At 41.6% G+C, this 17124-nt stretch overlaps 1 protein-coding gene across 1 annotated transcript in view; it reads left to right on the forward strand.

Moving 5' to 3' along the window:
* The window catches only part of chd4b (chromodomain helicase DNA binding protein 4b), a 68557-nt gene that overhangs the window by 9781 nt on the left and 41652 nt on the right, over nt 1-17124 (forward strand). The window contains 11 exon segments of the mRNA XM_034224869.1: nt 733-890; nt 892-935; nt 1344-1465; nt 2388-2511; nt 4498-4670; nt 5842-6087; nt 7471-7674; nt 9821-10023; nt 12299-12430; nt 15009-15108; nt 16346-16537. Of these exon segments, the coding sequence (XP_034080760.1) occupies nt 733-890; nt 892-935; nt 1344-1465; nt 2388-2511; nt 4498-4670; nt 5842-6087; nt 7471-7674; nt 9821-10023; nt 12299-12430; nt 15009-15108; nt 16346-16537 (1698 nt within the window).

Below are 17124 nucleotides of genomic sequence, written 5' to 3' on the forward strand. Positions count from 1 at the left end.
TCACTCTCTCTCTGTCTCTGTCTCTCACTCTCCCTCTGTCTCTCTCTCTGTCTCTCACTCTGTCTCTCACTCTGTCTCTCCCCCTGTCTCTCTCTCTGTCTCTCCCTCTGTCTCTCTCTCTGTCTCTCACTCTGTCTCTTTCTCTGTCTCTCTCTCTCACTCTGTCTCTCTCTCTGTCTCTCCGTTTCTCACTCTGTCTCTCACTCTGTCTGTCTCTCGCTCTCTGTCTCTCCCTCTGTCTCTCTCTGTCTCGGTCTCTCTCTCTGTCTCTCTGTTTCTCACTCTGTCTCTCTCTGTCTCTCTCTCTGTCTCTCCCTCTGTCTCTCTCTGTCTCTGTCTCTCTGTTTCTCACTCTCTCTCTCTCTCTGTCTCTCCCTCTGTCTCTCTCTGTCTCTGTCTCTGTCTCTCCTCTGTCTCTCCTCTGTCTCTGTCTCTGTCTCTCTCTCTGTCTCTCTGTTTCTCACTCTGTCTCTCTCTCTGTCTCTCCCTCTGTCTCTCTCTGTCTCTGTCTCTCTCTCTGTCTCTGTCTCTCTGTTTCTCTGTCTCTCCCTCTGTCTCTCTCTGTCTCTGTCTCTCTGTTTCTCACTCTGTCTCTCTGTTTCTCACTCTGTCTCTCTGTTTCTCACTCTCTCTCTCTCTCTGTCTCTCCCTCTGTCTCTCTCTGTCTCTGTCTCTGTCTCTCTCTCTGTCTCTCTGTTTCTCACTCTGTCTCTCTCTCTGTCTCTCCTGCAGGGTTCTGCCTCGGCCAACGCGGCGCTCTCGGCTGCCAGCGTGGCTGCAGCTGTGGAGAACATGGTGGTGCCGGGGACTGACGGATGCTTGGAGACCGGAGCCGCTGCTTCACCTCCTGCTCCAACACCTCCTGCTGCTGCTGCTTCACCCCCCGCCCCCCCCCGCACCCCCGCTCCGCAAGGCCAAGACCAAAGAGGGCAAAGGTGACATGATGACTAGTGATGGGAATTACGGCTCTTTGAAGGGATTCGGATCTTATGGCTCCGTTCCTTAACGAGAGCCGTTCAAAAGTGGCGGTACTCCTCGTGCCCAAACCTAACCAATCAGAGGCACTCCTGCTTAAACCTAACCAATCAGAGTAGGGGCGGGTCTTCACGGAATAAACTTTTTCACTGTTCACGTGAAGGCGAGTGGATTTATGGCAGGCAGTGAACCAACGATAAAAAGAACGGATGATAACTAAACATGAAAATACGGTGGTTTGGTATTTGTTAAAATAAAGAAAGTAAAATAAATCATACGGATACAAATAAAACATCAATAAACATTACATACTGTATAATGCCGTTCTGAAGTATTTTGTGATTGAAGTTTCCTCTGTGTTTCCTCAGGTCCAAACGCTCGCAAGAAGTCAAGGCCCGCTGCGAAGCCTGCGCCGAAACCCAAACCTAAGAAGGTGGCTCCGCTCAAGATCAAACTAGGAGGCCTGAACAGCAAGAGGAAGCGCTCATCTGTAAGATACTTTTTATCCTGCCCTTTTTTGTGTTTGATCCTTCAGATTTCAATTTAGACGAACATTAAACCAGTCAGTTTTGTTTATAGCGCCTTATATCACAAATTACACATTTGTCTCAAGGGGCTTTAGAGAGTATAAAACACATGACAGACTCAAGCTAGGAGGCCTCAACAGCAAGAGGAAGCACTCCTCCGTAAGATACTTGTTATGCTACCTTTTTTCAGTGTTACACAGCAGATTTACGTTCTCAACTTAGGAAATCATTAAAGTCCATACATTTTATTGATATAGCCCAATATCACAAATTACACATTTTCATTTTTTCAATTTAGACGAACAGTAAACCGGTCAATTTTGTTTATAGAGCCTTATATCACAGATTACACATTTGTCTGTAGGGGCTTTACATATTATAAAACATCGACAGCCTCCATCCTTAGACGCTTGCACAAGGAAATACTCCCACAATTAATGGGGCAACATTTTAGAAACTTCAGGGACAGACACTTCAGATGACATGGAAGACGTGCAACAGATTTTGTGTGTACAGATTAAAAAAACCCTAAAGAAATCACAACAGACACAGCAGTGATCTGCTTTGTCCCTTGTGATCCTTGCACATTACTGCTGTATATACTGTATTTACGCTCAGGGTATTTATTCTTATTTATACATATTTACCTTTATTTGTATAATTTATTTTGTACAGACTGCTCATAGATGTTTATATAACTGACCCTAACCCTAACCCTAACCCTAACCCTGGTTAGACCCTCCTAATTTCGTTACACTCTGCTTGCATTATGTAATGACAATAAAGTCACCTAATCTAAATAATGATTACATCGAATCCGAATATTGGTAAATGACTATAACGTAACCAGTTAACGTCTTCTCTCCCGCTCTGTTCCTCCGTCAGAGTGATGAAGATGAACCAGAAGTGGAAAGTGACTTTGACGAAGGCAGTTTCCCCGGGACCGACGGCGCCAACCGCAGCAGCCGTCCTAAGAAGAAACCCAAGAGTGCCAAGAAGAAGAAGAAAGGTTGGCAAAAGAAATATAATTAAGTAAAAAAGTTGATGCTATTTTTGAGTCACTGCTGGATTAACATTTGAGTAGATAATCGTAGGAGGTTTTCTTTGTTGAAAACGATCAACGTCAAGATGAATAGGTTAAATTCTCGTTATGGAAAAGTAATTAGATTCTAGTCATTTAAAGGTTTCTCAATGTGTAGAAAATGAAAAGAAAGCGGGGAACATATTTGTGTTTCCAGAATAATCCTTTGACTAAAATAAAAAGAGAGAATTTGGAGCCTATAGATGGCGAAGTTTACTTGTTAACATCTATGTGATAGTAAGCTGAACACAGCGAGCTCAATTCATGCCAAAGCAAGAAGTATGTTGTGTGAATGAACAGCTACCGCGGTTAAATGCAAGTCTTCCAAAGGCTTACTTTACAATCTCAAATGGTTGGTTCAGGATCCACCAAGAGGAAAAGGAAGCTCGATGCAAACTTTGTATAAAATCGTGCAAAATATCCAACATTGGCATCAAAATAAAATGCATAGGCAAAGCAGGGGGTCTTAAAAAGTATTAAAAGTTGATAAATCTATTTAGCGGCATTTTCCAAGGTATTACATGTTGTAGCTTGTTTTCAATAAGTATATAAATTGTCCAGAGAGGTTGTATTCTACAGTCTGCCTGAATGTAATCATTGCGTAGGTGTGTAGTGTGATTCTGTGTAGTTTATTGATGGCATCCCGTTGGGTTTGACGTCATCTGAACAGGACATCGCACGCTCACTGCTTGATAGCGCCAAGGTCCGTTTACGCCGGTTGCTAAACAACATCGTTACGGGGAAATGCAAGTCTGCGTCCAAATGGTTGGAAGATAAGGAGGAAGGACAATCGATACTGTATATAGTCAATGTGAGGTAAAGTGTGTCGCCAAGGTAACCGGTTAAAACTCCAAGTGGCGATGAGGTCTTAAAATGTATGGAAAGGGTCTTAAAAAAGGTCTTAAAAGGTTTTACATGTGACTTCAGGATTCCTGCATATACCCTGTGAAGGCATTAAGTCTTTGTGGTGGGAATTTATGTATCAAATGTGGATAAAGAATCAAACCATTCAGCTGTCTTTGTCGTATTTTATGTCTGGCAAGACAGTTCAGTCAGTCGCACAGAGAGCATGCTGTCTGCAGAGTGAAAGACGAAGAGTTTGGGTTGAATATTTAAACACAGAGAGAGCAGAAAGGGAGCGGTTGAGCTTGGTGATAATGAAAGGAGCATTGTTGGAGTTAGGGAGGCCATATCAGGATGTTCTCAGTTCACCTGATTGAAGGATTAGGGTCATACTGTACTGCCAATCTGATCAGACATTTAAGAAAAACGTGGATTTGTGGATCTTCAAAGAACCCGATTACGAAGGACAGTCAGGCAAACAATTACATTAAATCATTGGAAATCGACGATCGGGCTCGATATATGGTTAAATTAAAATCAGTAGGCGAGGCGGTCATTTTAACCAGCTGTTACTCTCATGAGTGAGGCGGAAAATAATTGTTGTATCATGCCAGAAAGCTGCGGTCGTTTATTGCACCTCAAACATTAAAATAAATCCAGAGTTCAGTGTTTCTGTACTTCCTCTGAGAAGAAAGGACAGTAACAGAAGAGCTCTGTGGCTTCAGGCTCGATCGCCGTTCAAATGACAGCGTTGGTTTCCCCCAAAAGTGGGCGGGGCCGTAATTGTACTCATCTATGGACTGTAACTAACAACACTGCAACAAATCTTCTTAATAAGGAATGTTCCCAAGCTTAGCTAAGAAGTGTGAGAAGTAGCAAATCTAGATAAACATTAGCAAATACGAACCACACAATGATATTATTAAAGTAAGTCATATTTTTCTATTACTGTCTTATTTTAGCAGCATCTGCACTTCCATAAGGTGTGAGAAATCTACTGAGAAGTCTGGAATTTTGAGTCTGGAAAAGTGGAATTTGAAGATGTAAAAACGTGTTATTGTCCTTTCTCAGTGGAGACGGAGGACGGCGACGGCTACGAGACGGACCACCAGGACTACTGCGAGGTGTGCCAGCAGGGCGGGGAAATCATTCTGTGTGACACCTGTCCCCGAGCCTATCACATGGTCTGCCTGGACCCCGACATGGAGAAGGCCCCCGAGGGAAAGTGGAGCTGTCCCCACTGTGTGAGTACTGCAAAGAGAAAATTCATAGCTTTGTTAGCATGACAAAACAAAAACACACCACCAATCAAAGTGTATTTATATAGTCTAATATCACACGACACATGTGTCTCAGGGGGCTTTAAGGATTAACAAACATAGATGACAGTGTAAAAGATAATTTAAAAGTACAAGAAAATAATAAAAGACGTGAAATACAAATTAAATACAATCAAAAGAACACAACCAGTGGAGAAAATGCAAAGCTTTGTTAGCACGACAAAACAAAAACAGTGTCAATCTTCCAGTTTGTGTTTACAGACAGAGCGAAATACCGTTTCCCACAATCCCGAGGAATACAAAATACAAATATATATATATACAAATACATTTAAAAATACATATATATACATATATATATATATATATAGGCACAATGAACAGACAATCCCACCAATCAAAGTTTATTTGATATAGTCCAATATCACATGTGTGTGTCAGGGGGCTTTACAACATAACACACAGATGATTGTGTAAAAGACAATTAAAACTACAAGAACAAATGATAAAAGACATGATGGAACGTGAAATACAAATTAAACGAGATAACCAAAAGACGCTAAAAATACAATTCAAACAATTAGATGAAATACCATATTTTACAGGTGTGTGTGTAACAGTTAAAACATTATACAACCATGTTAACATTAAGTCATGTAAAGTAATGGCAGGAACAAAAAAACATTTAAACAATTAGATAAAATACAAGAACATTTTTTACAGGTGTGTACATTTCTGTAAGTGGACGTTATTTATGATAATTAAAGAAAATCTTTGTGTCTCCATTTCTCTTTGTCCTCCACTGCCCCCCCCCAAACCCCATTGCTCATGTTCCTGTCTCCTCTCGTATCCCCCCCATCCCCCATTTCCTCCTCCCCTCCCTCCACTGTGGCTCCACACACACACACACACACACACACACACACACACACACACACACACACACACACACACACACACACACACACACACACACACACACACACACACACACACACTGAACCCCTGTCGCTCTTGAAAATCACTCCACACCACCCTCCCTTTCTTTTTTTCCTCACACTCCTTTCCGCATACCTTCCCTGCCTTCCCCCCCCCCCCTCTCTCTCCCCCTCTCACCCTGTAATTCTGCCCCCAGGAGAAGGAGGGGATCCAGTGGGAGGCCAGGGATGAGCTGTCGGAGGCCGAAGGGGAGGAAGAGGAGGACAGGAGGGACGAAGGCGTGGAGGAAGAGGACGACCACCACATTGAGTTCTGCCGGGTGTGTAAGGATGGAGGAGAGCTGCTGTGCTGCGACTCGTGCCCCTCCTCCTACCACATCCACTGCCTCAACCCCCCCCTGCCCGAGATCCCCAACGGAGAGTGGATCTGCCCCCGCTGCAAGGTGAGAGCGTGCACGGCTGCTGTGCGTGTGAGCGTGCACGGATTCAAGGCTTGTATTGTCATGTGTGCATAGCTACAGTGTAGATATATCACTGAAGGCTCCTCCAACAGGGCAACGCAATAAAACAGATACAATAGTTAAGATAGTGCAAGTAAATGCAAGGTGAGCACGTGCACGGCTGCTGTGAGGTGCACAGCTGCTGTGAGCGTGCACAGCTGCTGTGAGCACGTGCACGGCTGCTGTGAGGTGCACGGCTGCTGTGAGCGTGCACAGCTGCTGTGAGCGTGCACGGCTGCTGTGAGCGTGCACGGCTGCTGTGAGCGTGCACGGCTGCTGTGAGCGTGCACAGCTGCTGTGAGCGTGCACGGCTGCTGTGAGCGTGCACAGTTGCTGTGAGCGTGCACGGCTGCTGTGAGCGTGCACGGCTGCTGTGAGCGTGCACGGCTGCTGTGAGCGTGCACGGCTGCTGTGAGCGTGCACGGCTGCTGTGAGCGTGCACGGCGAATTCAGGAATGTGGGATTTGAGCAAAATGAAATAATGTTTTGGAAGAATGATGTAAGGAAATTGGAAACTGTGAAAATATTGTGATATATATATATAAATAAGAAAAATGGATTTGATGACCATTTCATAAAATAAAAAAAAGGCTGCTGTGAGCGTGCACGGATTCAAGGCTTTTATTGTCATGTGTGCATAGCTACAGCGTAGATGTATCACTGAAAATCTGAGGTCACAGGCTCCTCCAACAGTGCAACACAATAAAACAAGATAAAATAGTTAAAATGGTGCAAGTAAATGCAAGGTGAGCGTGCACGGCTGCTGGGAGTCTCAGCGTGCACGTCGATCTCATGTGGGCGTGTGTGCAGATTCCATCTTGTGCACCATTACTGGATTTTAGATAAGCTATTAGGTCTGTGCAGTTAAAGAAGTGATAGTGAGGGGGGGGCTTCACAAAGAATTGAAATGTTATCCAAATTGCAGGAAGCACAAGATTTGCTAAATATCTTAATAAAATATTGTCGTGCTGCAGAGACGGCCTACTGTGAGTAGGCCGTGACGTGTTTTACAGACTTAAATAAAAGACTATGTTTGGTACAGTCTCTGTTAAAACCATGATCACTTCAATATATATTTCACCAAAAATGTGAATAATGTTTTAAAAATGTTCTTTCCCCTTTAAAATCCCCAATTATAACTCAATTGCAATATCAGTCAATATACCTGTAATTAGTAATCTTTCCAAATGATGCAGCCCTACAAGCTATGAACGATTTTATTTGCTTTTTAAATTACACCATTCCTTAAATATCTACATTCCTAAACACTTCTGTTCCTTCTCAGGCTTCACATCCTAAATGTCTCCCTCTCTTTCCCCATGACAGTGTCCCCACATGAAGGGCAAAGTCCAGAAGGTGTTGACGTGGAAATGGGGGGAGCTGCCACCCCCCACGCCTGTCCCCCGCCCCGCTGACCTCCCCACCGACTCCCCCGACCCCCCCCCGCTGGTGGGCCGCAGGGAGAGGGAGTTCTTCGTGAAGTGGTGCAACATGTCCTACTGGCACTGCTCCTGGGTCCTGGAGCTACAGGTAACTTCTTATTGTTAATGTGTGTAACATATACATACAGCATAGAGAGGCGAAGTCCCGCCCTTCTACTTCCGACCCATGGATTGAATTGAATTGATTTATTTAAAACAAGGGACAGTGTACATTAATCAACATATTAAAAACATGTAAAAGTACTCGAATTAGCCAAAAGGCTAGTTTTCATCGATAGTCCCTTTGCCAGATGGTGATAGACATCCTAAAAGCAATAATAAAAATACCACAACATTGTTATACCATTGTACATATTTACAATAGATGACATCACTGAGTATAGATAAGAGCAAGTCATGATAATAAATAAAACATTTACAATACACACACCTTAAAAAAATAAGTTGCAAAGTAGGTCATACAAAATGGGACCTTATTTCGGAAAAATTAAGTATTGAAGTCAATGGAGAGAGAAAGATTATCTTTTGATCCCGTTTGAATTGTGCCACGAATTACACATATGATGTTTGTCAATTTAAAAATCATTTCCATGTCAAAAAAGTCACAGTTTGTCGTAAAACTGTTGAAATATAAGACTATGAAAAATACGCAACTAGAAAGACTACAAATCCCAGAATCCCGGTCCCGCATGCTGGCTCTTAGGAACCGACTAACTCCCCTTGTGTGTATGCACAGCTCTCAACGTGCCCAGACTTGGAGTGATTTTCACCTCTTTTAATACTTTCCGCCTCATTTTGAAAGAAAGAAGTGAAATGTTCAACGTGACGGCCGTCTTGGTGTGTGGTGCGAGACGGGAGATGTAGTTCATTGAGCGGTTTCACACACAAAGTGTCACTTCACAGTTTTACGACACATTTGTATTTTTTAAATTGACAAACATCATATGTGTAATTCGTGGCACAATTCAAACGGGATCAAAAGATAACCTTTCTCTCTCCATTGACTTCAATACATACTTTTTCCGAAATAAGGTCCCGTGGAGGTCCACCGGAAAGGGAGGGGCTTCGCCTCTCTATAGTATCGCGATACTTTGCGTGGCGATATTGTATCGATACACGGACGCCAAGTATCGATATTTTATTATATAAACTAATCATATTGCAAATCTAAGTTAGCTTCTTGGCAAAGCTACCATCAAATTCTGAGCCAGCTAAGAAAATAACTCGATCATCACCTGCTTCATGTGCAAAGACCTGCGTCCATTGAGCGTTGGCTTTTGTCACATGTTAAAGACACCGGAGCCCAATATATCATGCAATCATATATCAATATATATGCGCAATATATCATATCGCAATACTTAGCATATCGTAGAATCGCAATACTATGGTATCGTGGGGAGCCTGGTGATTCCCACCCCTAATATTTTCTACTTTCTTGTTTATTTCTAATCTTTTTCATCTGTATTGTACTATGCCATGTCTTTATGCTGCAACACCAAACTTATCTTATCTTGTCTAACGCACACTCTCTGAAATCTGTATCCAACTGAAGTGGAGTTATCTGTGAGAAATCCCTCATACACACAAACTAGAAATGCATCGAATATATTGCCACAGATCAATTAGTTTCACATATTTTTGGATGGTCAAATGTACTCACACACACGCAGGATGCTCTTACGTTGCACACACAGTTGCACGGTCACCATAGCAACACACTAATTATGCAGAGAGATTATTTGCACTTCCAGACCGTTTTTCATTGGTTTTTTACTTTTTATTAGCACGAAACGTGGAAAAAAGATATTAATCATAGCGCTTTTTTGCACACTTGGAAACTAATGGGTAAATGTAAGCATGTTTGTGTTGTAGCTGTGGTAGGCATGCATTAAGTGCAGTAGGTGATTTGTTGTATAAATGTTTTTTTAAGTAAAACACGTTAATAAAGTGGGAATTCATTTTTGGTTGGATTTCACACTTTTATTTCGAGATCAGTGTGAGTGAAAGCGAAAGAAGGTCATGTCACTTTGTGCAATTTTGTAATGTAAGATATTTATAGGTCAATATTTTATTATGAACATAAAATTGTTTCAATTTTTCAATGATAGAAAGGTAGACTGTTTTGTGTATGCTTGCCATGAAAGATGGAAGAAACGTTTGAATAAATCCGCAAAAATCGGACTTAAAGAAACAAACGTTGTTGCATTTCTAACACCGTCCCTCTTCCCCAGTTGGAGCTGAACTGTCAGGTGATGTTCCGTAACTACCAGAGGAAGACCGACATGGACGAACCTCCGCCTGTAGGCGAGGGTGACGAAAACAAAAGCAACAAGAGGAAGAACAAAGATCCTCTCTTCGTCCACATGGAGGAGAAGTTCGGCCGCTACGGAGTCAAGATGGAGTGGCTGATGATCCACCGCATCCTCAACCACAGGTACGACACAAATAGTGTTATATTATAAACACACACATCAGATATCACAGGAAGCACACTGGAACTTCACTGAAGATGTGGAGCCATTGAGCTTTTTAACAGATGATTATGTTGTTTTAATGTGCATTGTTATCAGAATCAAGTTTATCGCCAGGTACGTTTACACATACAAGGAATTGGCTTTGGTGTCTGGTGGTGCGAACATCAACAATCTAAAAAAATAAGTTGCAAAGTAGGTCATACAAAATGTAAATAAAATATATAAGGATAATAAAACATAAGTATTACAATTTAGCATTAAAAAAGGATGCTAAAGACAAGTATTTACGCTAAATGTAACTATACAAATAACCTTAAAAGCTAAACAACAAAAACACTTAGGGCAATGAGTATACGGCAAACTACAGTGTATTATATTTTTATAGTTTATTGTTACTGCCTTAAAGATTTTATGTTTTATTCCCTATTTATTCCCTCTAATTAACAAAGAATTTAAAAAGTATAGAACGTCGGGGTGTAGATTGCAGTTAAATTTGTAAGTTTACTAATGAGCCATTATGGTCAGCAGTGTATAGACTCTTTCTTTTAGGTAAATGTGACGTATTTTTCCATTTTCTTTGTATTAACCCATCATTCCTAATGAGGTATGAACCAAACCATGTATTTGGAGAATCGTGTGGATTAAAAAAGAATATTATTGCAATATCATTTCACTTCATTAGAACAATTATGGCGCATTTCCACTGCAGGGCCTCGCTCGGCTTAGTACGGTATAGTTAGGCCTTGTTAGGCCAGGCTCACTTTCTGCTGCGTTTCCATTACAGTTTAGTAGCTGGGGCGGTAACTATAGTAACCCAGGGTAGGCGGAGCCGTGACGTCATCTTCAATGAGAACCACAAAACCAACATCAGCCGTTAGCTCTTAGCCCTCAGAGCTCACAGCTCCTCATATCTGTTCAGAAACTAGACAAAAGTTAAACAAGTACAAACCACAGACTGCCTGTGTCATGGAGAATACAGTCGCTGGTTTATTTATGTCTGTAGGCCGTTGTTGTGAGTGTGGACGGTCGGAGCATATATAACGTTAGCTTCAGAAAACATGCATTTTAAAAGGTTTTTCGCCTGCCGTCTGTCTGCAGACTTGTTAAAGCATTAATTCATGGTTTTTACTAACCGGTATCAGTATGTTGTTACTTCGGCATCATTTTGAAACGTGTATTACAATTAAATAACGGTCAAATATGTTCATTTTGTTGTAGTTGCCAGCGATTCTCTCTCTAGTTTAGCATACTCAGCCCGGTTGTTGGCCCGGAAAGAACCTGGATTTTGGAGAGCCAGAAAATACTGTGAAAAAGTACCCGCTAGCCGGAACTACGCCGAGTGGAAACGCAACAAAAAACAAGCCGGGTTTGGCACGGCACGCTTAAACCGCGCTGCAGTGGAAATGTGCCATTAGTAAATGAATCGGGTTGAAAAAAGAAATGACTTGTATGATGGCAAATATGAACTTATTCTATAATTGTCTAAATTAGATAAGCCTGAACCTAGAAACACAATGTGTCACTGAGTACAAGTATCTTGGTGTCGTGCTTGACCACAAGCTCAGATGGGATGTTTGGTCTGAGAAAGTAAATGCTGAGTCTCGACAAAGAATGTTCTTTTTACGTAAATGATTGTCTTTTAATGTCGGCATCAGAACGGTTAAGATGTTTTATCATGCTTTTATTGAAAGTGTGCTCTCCTTCGGCATCATATGCTGGTTCGGCAACGCCACTGAGGCACATACAAAGTCAGTCAGGAGGGCCGTAACATTGTCCAGTAAATTGTCAGGAATCTCATGTTCTAGTCTAGAAAGCTTATACAGGACAGAGTTTTAAAAATGGCACACGATACTGTGAGTGACCCGAGGCACCCTCTCGCCTCTCATTTTGAACTGTTGCCATCCGGGTGGAGATATCGTGGCCCTTTGTTTACAAAGAACAGATCTCGGCTGTCTTTCGTCCCACAAGCCTTCAAACTCCTGAATCAATGATGGCTAGGACCCAGCTGGTCTGGCCTAGGCTCCTTGTCATGTCTGCCGATATCTGGTTTTTTATGTCTGTTCTTTTTAATCTGTGTCTATGTTGTTGTCAGTGACGTATGTTTTATCTTTTTGAAATGCCTTGTGATGTGCTGCAACCCCTCGGGGACAAATAAACGAATACTACTACTAGAAAGGAAACGGAGTAAAAGTGCTTTTTCATACCTCAATGTTTCTATTTTCTTTTTCATCACAGTATTGATAAGAAGAGCAACATTCATTACTTGATCAAATGGAGAGACCTTCCCTACGACCAGTCCACCTGGGAGATGGAGGAAATGGACGTCCCCGAGTTTGACACCTACAGACAGACCTACTGGAACCACAGGTGTGCAGACGTGCAATTGTTTTATCATACATTTTTTATTGCAACATCTTCAATTTACAACACAGTATAGAAGACAATTCAGGTTGCACCACATTTTGGATTAATTCAATCCCATCCCTCGACCCTACACCCAGCCCCCACTCCACCAACCACCAGGGCAGCAATATCCCCTCAGGGATAGCATTCTTATTTGGTCAGGAGCTCCTTTAAGTTAGATATCAGATCTGTCCACATTAAAATTGTATCGCAGAAGACAGTTCAGGGTAAGACATTTTCAAAAAACTCTGAAGTCAGTGAGAACTTGAAATATCGTGAGGAGGTTTTCCAACGTTGGACTATAATATTTTTGGCTGCAGTCAAGCCTGTTAGCCAGATTTTGCGAGTTTTCCCTATAAGGGAAAGGTGAGATTCATCATTTAGAAGATGTACAGCAGGTAATCTTATCCCTATTAAATCTGTAAGGGTACTAATACCCTTCCCCCAAAAGTGTAATACTCCTGGACACTCCCATACAACATGTAAGAAAGAGCCAATGGTTCTCTGGGGACAGCATGAACAATAAGGGTCAGGTACCAATCCAATTCTGTGTCTAATAATTGCAGATCCAATATGTAATATAAGGGTATTTATACCTAGAGTGTGTTAGCCTTTTTTCGCTCAGGGCTCATTTAGACGCTTCTTGTGAGACTTGTTTTGTTTCGGTAAAAATGGTTCGTATCGTCAGTTAAATGATTTTCTTCCCGTTAAGTGAGTATGACACATTAATTTGGCTCTATGAAACCTGATGTACTTATATGATTCTGTTTTCTTCAAGGTTGTGTCTTCCTGGTCGAATGTACTTATTGTAAGTCGCTTTGGATAAAAGCGTCAGCTAAATGTAATGTAATAGGTTTTTAAATGTGAAGAAGCCCTGAGACACAGTTTCGTGAAAAATACATATTTTTGTTTAATTATTGGTGTTAGATATGCTCCATGACAATGATTCTCAAACCTTTTTCAATAATGTACCCCCTTTGAAAAAAAACTTCAGCCAAGTACCCCCTGATCAGCGCAAACACAATTTGTTAGGGACAAAATGCCTATATAAAGAGGTACAGTACAGCGCTGCACCATCAGTGTCTGATTTATTAAAACAACAACATTGTAACTGATAAACACTTAAATGTTACATTTCAAATGTTTACAATCCATCACTAAATTCATGGCAAACCAATTTTAACATCATGCAATAACACTAAGACGACATTAGTTGCATTGAACTGATCTTTTTAATAAGTTGTACTTACAATGTAGTGAGAAACATGGGCTTGAGCTTCACTGAGGATCTTTGTCATTCTGACAGGGAGGCAACCTGCAGTTATTACACTTCGCGTTTTGAAATATGTGTAACTCTGTTAATATAAAACCCACACTGCTCAAACTTCCTTACTTTTCCTAAAATTGGTATATTTATCTTTTTTTTCATTAACAAAATAAATCTCACATACCCCCTGCAGTACTCCAACGTACCCCTAGGGGTCCGCGTACCCCCATTTGAGAACCACGGCTCGATGACAACATTTCAGATGTATATACTGATGGTTTGGGTTTTTTGAAGCACCCCAGACACAAAATTGTTGTATCTTCTTATTTAAGGCAGTAAAAAAACATGTTTATTTGCTTCTTGACAAAGTTAAGGGTAAAATGTTTCACAGGAAATGCTTTTATTTTGAAGTGCAGGTACGTGTCCTGCTGTTTCTCCTTCCTGTCATGATTTGGAAATGAATAAGAGTATGTCGAGTGCATTTTCCTCGTCTTCTACCGTTCTTGTTGGAAACTGTTAATATATATTAATATAAAGTAAACACGTTCAGTTTGGACAAGACTCGCTTGGTTCTTCATTCAAAGCTTCTATTACACAACAGTAACGGTACGTCCACACAGCCGCGTTAAAAAAATCTTGGAGGTGGGCGTATCTGAAGCTTGGGGATTTTTTGCGACCAACAACCAATCACATGAATCTCCCGCCCCCGACATACAAAGCAATAGCAATGTTAAAACGAAGAAAGCTGGATATAAAATCCCCAAACAGGTGAAAACCTACCAGTTTCACCCACTGTCTCTGCCTCCTCCCTCCATGCCTGGTTCCTCCGGTTTGCATCCCAGTAAGTTATTAGCGACTGGTCATAAAGAACCGGGTGATTTGCTACCGCAATAACTAACTTCTCCTCCATCTTTAGGAATATAGAAAATGAACTCTCTGTCTCTCCCAGCTTGCAGGCGGTTTGATTGGCTAGCGCTTGTACTGTCAGATTTGCATAAACGGGATTTGATTGGCTGACCGCTTCCAGCTCAGCTTCAAAAGTTGAACATTGCTCAACTTTTGAATCCTGAAAATCCTGGAAATCTTCGCTTTGCTTCCCCACAATGCAGTTCGGCGAAAAGTGAGGCAACGTGACGTCACCCCATTCAAAGTGAATGGGCAGAAGCGTTGGAAGATTTTTTTAACGCTGCTGTGTGGACGGGCCGTAATAAAAGGTGCATCTTCTTTCTTCTGCATCTATGAGTTTTTATCTCACAGACTGTCTTTTGTTTTCAGAGAGTTGATGATGGGTGATGAGGGCAAACCTCAAAAGAAGCTGAAGAAGACGGTCAAAGTTAAGAAGGCGGAGCGGCCACCTGCTAACCCGGTTATTGATGTGAGTATTTATTGTAGAGCTGCAACGATTAGGTAACTAATTGATAAGTTGACAGACAGAAAACTAAATGTGAAAACCCCTTTTTGGTAGTTCATCGTATAATAATGATAATTGTTCATGCCAAAATGCTGTTTTCAGCCTCAAATAAGCACATTTTACTGCTTTTCCTTGTTTTATATCAAATTAAACTCAACATTTGGCTATGGATAAAATCTTGGACTTTTTTTCTGTATTTTCAAACCTTTTCTGACATTCAATCAATTCAGCGAGAAAATTATCCACAGAAAAATTACAGTAGTCAGTAGTTGTAACCCTAATGCGAAGCCAATATTCACATCGCGTCCGGTGTGAACGCAGCATTAGGGCCAGCTGTGTTTCCTCGCATCATTCAAACAAGACGCGCTAGCTCGGGGCTACAACTACAACAAGATGAACATATTTGACCGTGATTTAATTGTAATACACGTTTCTAAATGATGCCGAAGTAACAACATACTGATACCGGTTAGTAAAAACCATGAATTAATGCTTTGACAAGTCTACAGACAGACGGCAGGCGAAACACCTTTTAAAATGCGTGTTTTTTTAATGGAGCTTGGCTAAGCTAACGTTATATATGCTCCGACCGTCCACACTCACAACAACGGCCTATACAGACCTAAATAAACCAGCGACTGTATTCGCCATGACACAGGCAGTCTGTGGTTTGGACTTGTTTAACTTTTGTCTAGTTTCTGAACAGATATGAGGAGCGGTGAGCTCTGAGTGCTAAGAGCTAACGGCTGATGTTTTCTGGTTGAACGTCAGTGACGACAGGCTGAGATTCTTACCGCTGATTGTCTACTGCGAGATTGCGTCACGCGAATATGACGCTCGAGTTGAAAAAGTTGAAATCGAGAGGCCGCGGAATTCGTGTCCACCGCTTCATGCTCGCCGTCAGAGCGAATTTGCGTCTTCCCGCGTCTCTGCATTTTGACTTTACATGTAATCGCACCGCCCCCAAACATCGCATCGCGTCCGGTGTGATTGCAGCATAATTGTGAAACTTTATAGCAACCAAATCTAACTTTCTTATTTCTAAAAACAGTCTTTGTCGCCATATGTAGTTTCTCATTAACAAAATAATAATGTATTACAGTATATGATATGGCATCGTTGTAAAGTGCATTCCTGTGGCAGAGTAAAGCCGCTTGAATCAGCTCAGATTTGATTCTCTTCTTGGTTTCTCTCCCTCCAGCCCACCATTAAGTTTGACCGTCAGCCCGACTACCTGGACAGCACCGGGGGAACGCTGCACCCGTACCAGCTGGAGGGTCTGAACTGGCTCCGGTTCTCCTGGGCGCAGGCCACCGACACCATCCTGGCCGATGAGATGGGTTTAGGGAAAACTGTGCAGACCGCGGTGTTCCTCTACTCACTGTACAAGGAGGTACGGACATCATTTAAACATCCCCTCCACTTACAACATGTTTTTCTTGTTTTTTTGTGATGAAATTGTTTTATTTATTTAAGTAGAAACACAGAAAATCATGGTACAAAACACATACGTGAAGTACATACAAACAGTTCCCTTACAAAACAAACACAAAGTACACAAATTAAATTAATAAAAACGCACCATCCCAGGACCCCCGTGGACTGGATCAAGTGGCAACAGGCAACAAGTAGCGTCAAATTACATATGTAGCCGACTTATCAATGACTCACACTCACATCATCCTGTTTCTCCACATTCAAACATGTTTTTCCTCTAAAACAGTCTGATGTTGACTAAACTGATTGCATATGTTTGTCATTAGAGAGGTGTTAACACATTATTACTGCGGTGTTCCTCTACTCACTGTACAAGGAGGTGAGAACAGTATTTCAAAGTCAAGTCAACTTTATTGTCAATCTTTCAGTTTGTGTGTACAGACAGAGAGATCGAAATGCCGTTTCCCACAATCCCGAATACAAAAATACAAATATATATATATGCACACATTAAGACATAAATAAAAGCACAACATCCGCTCG

The sequence above is a fragment of the Gymnodraco acuticeps genome, unplaced genomic scaffold, assembly GCF_902827175.1.
Source record: "Gymnodraco acuticeps unplaced genomic scaffold, fGymAcu1.1, whole genome shotgun sequence".
Lineage (NCBI taxonomy): Eukaryota > Metazoa > Chordata > Actinopteri > Perciformes > Bathydraconidae > Gymnodraco > Gymnodraco acuticeps.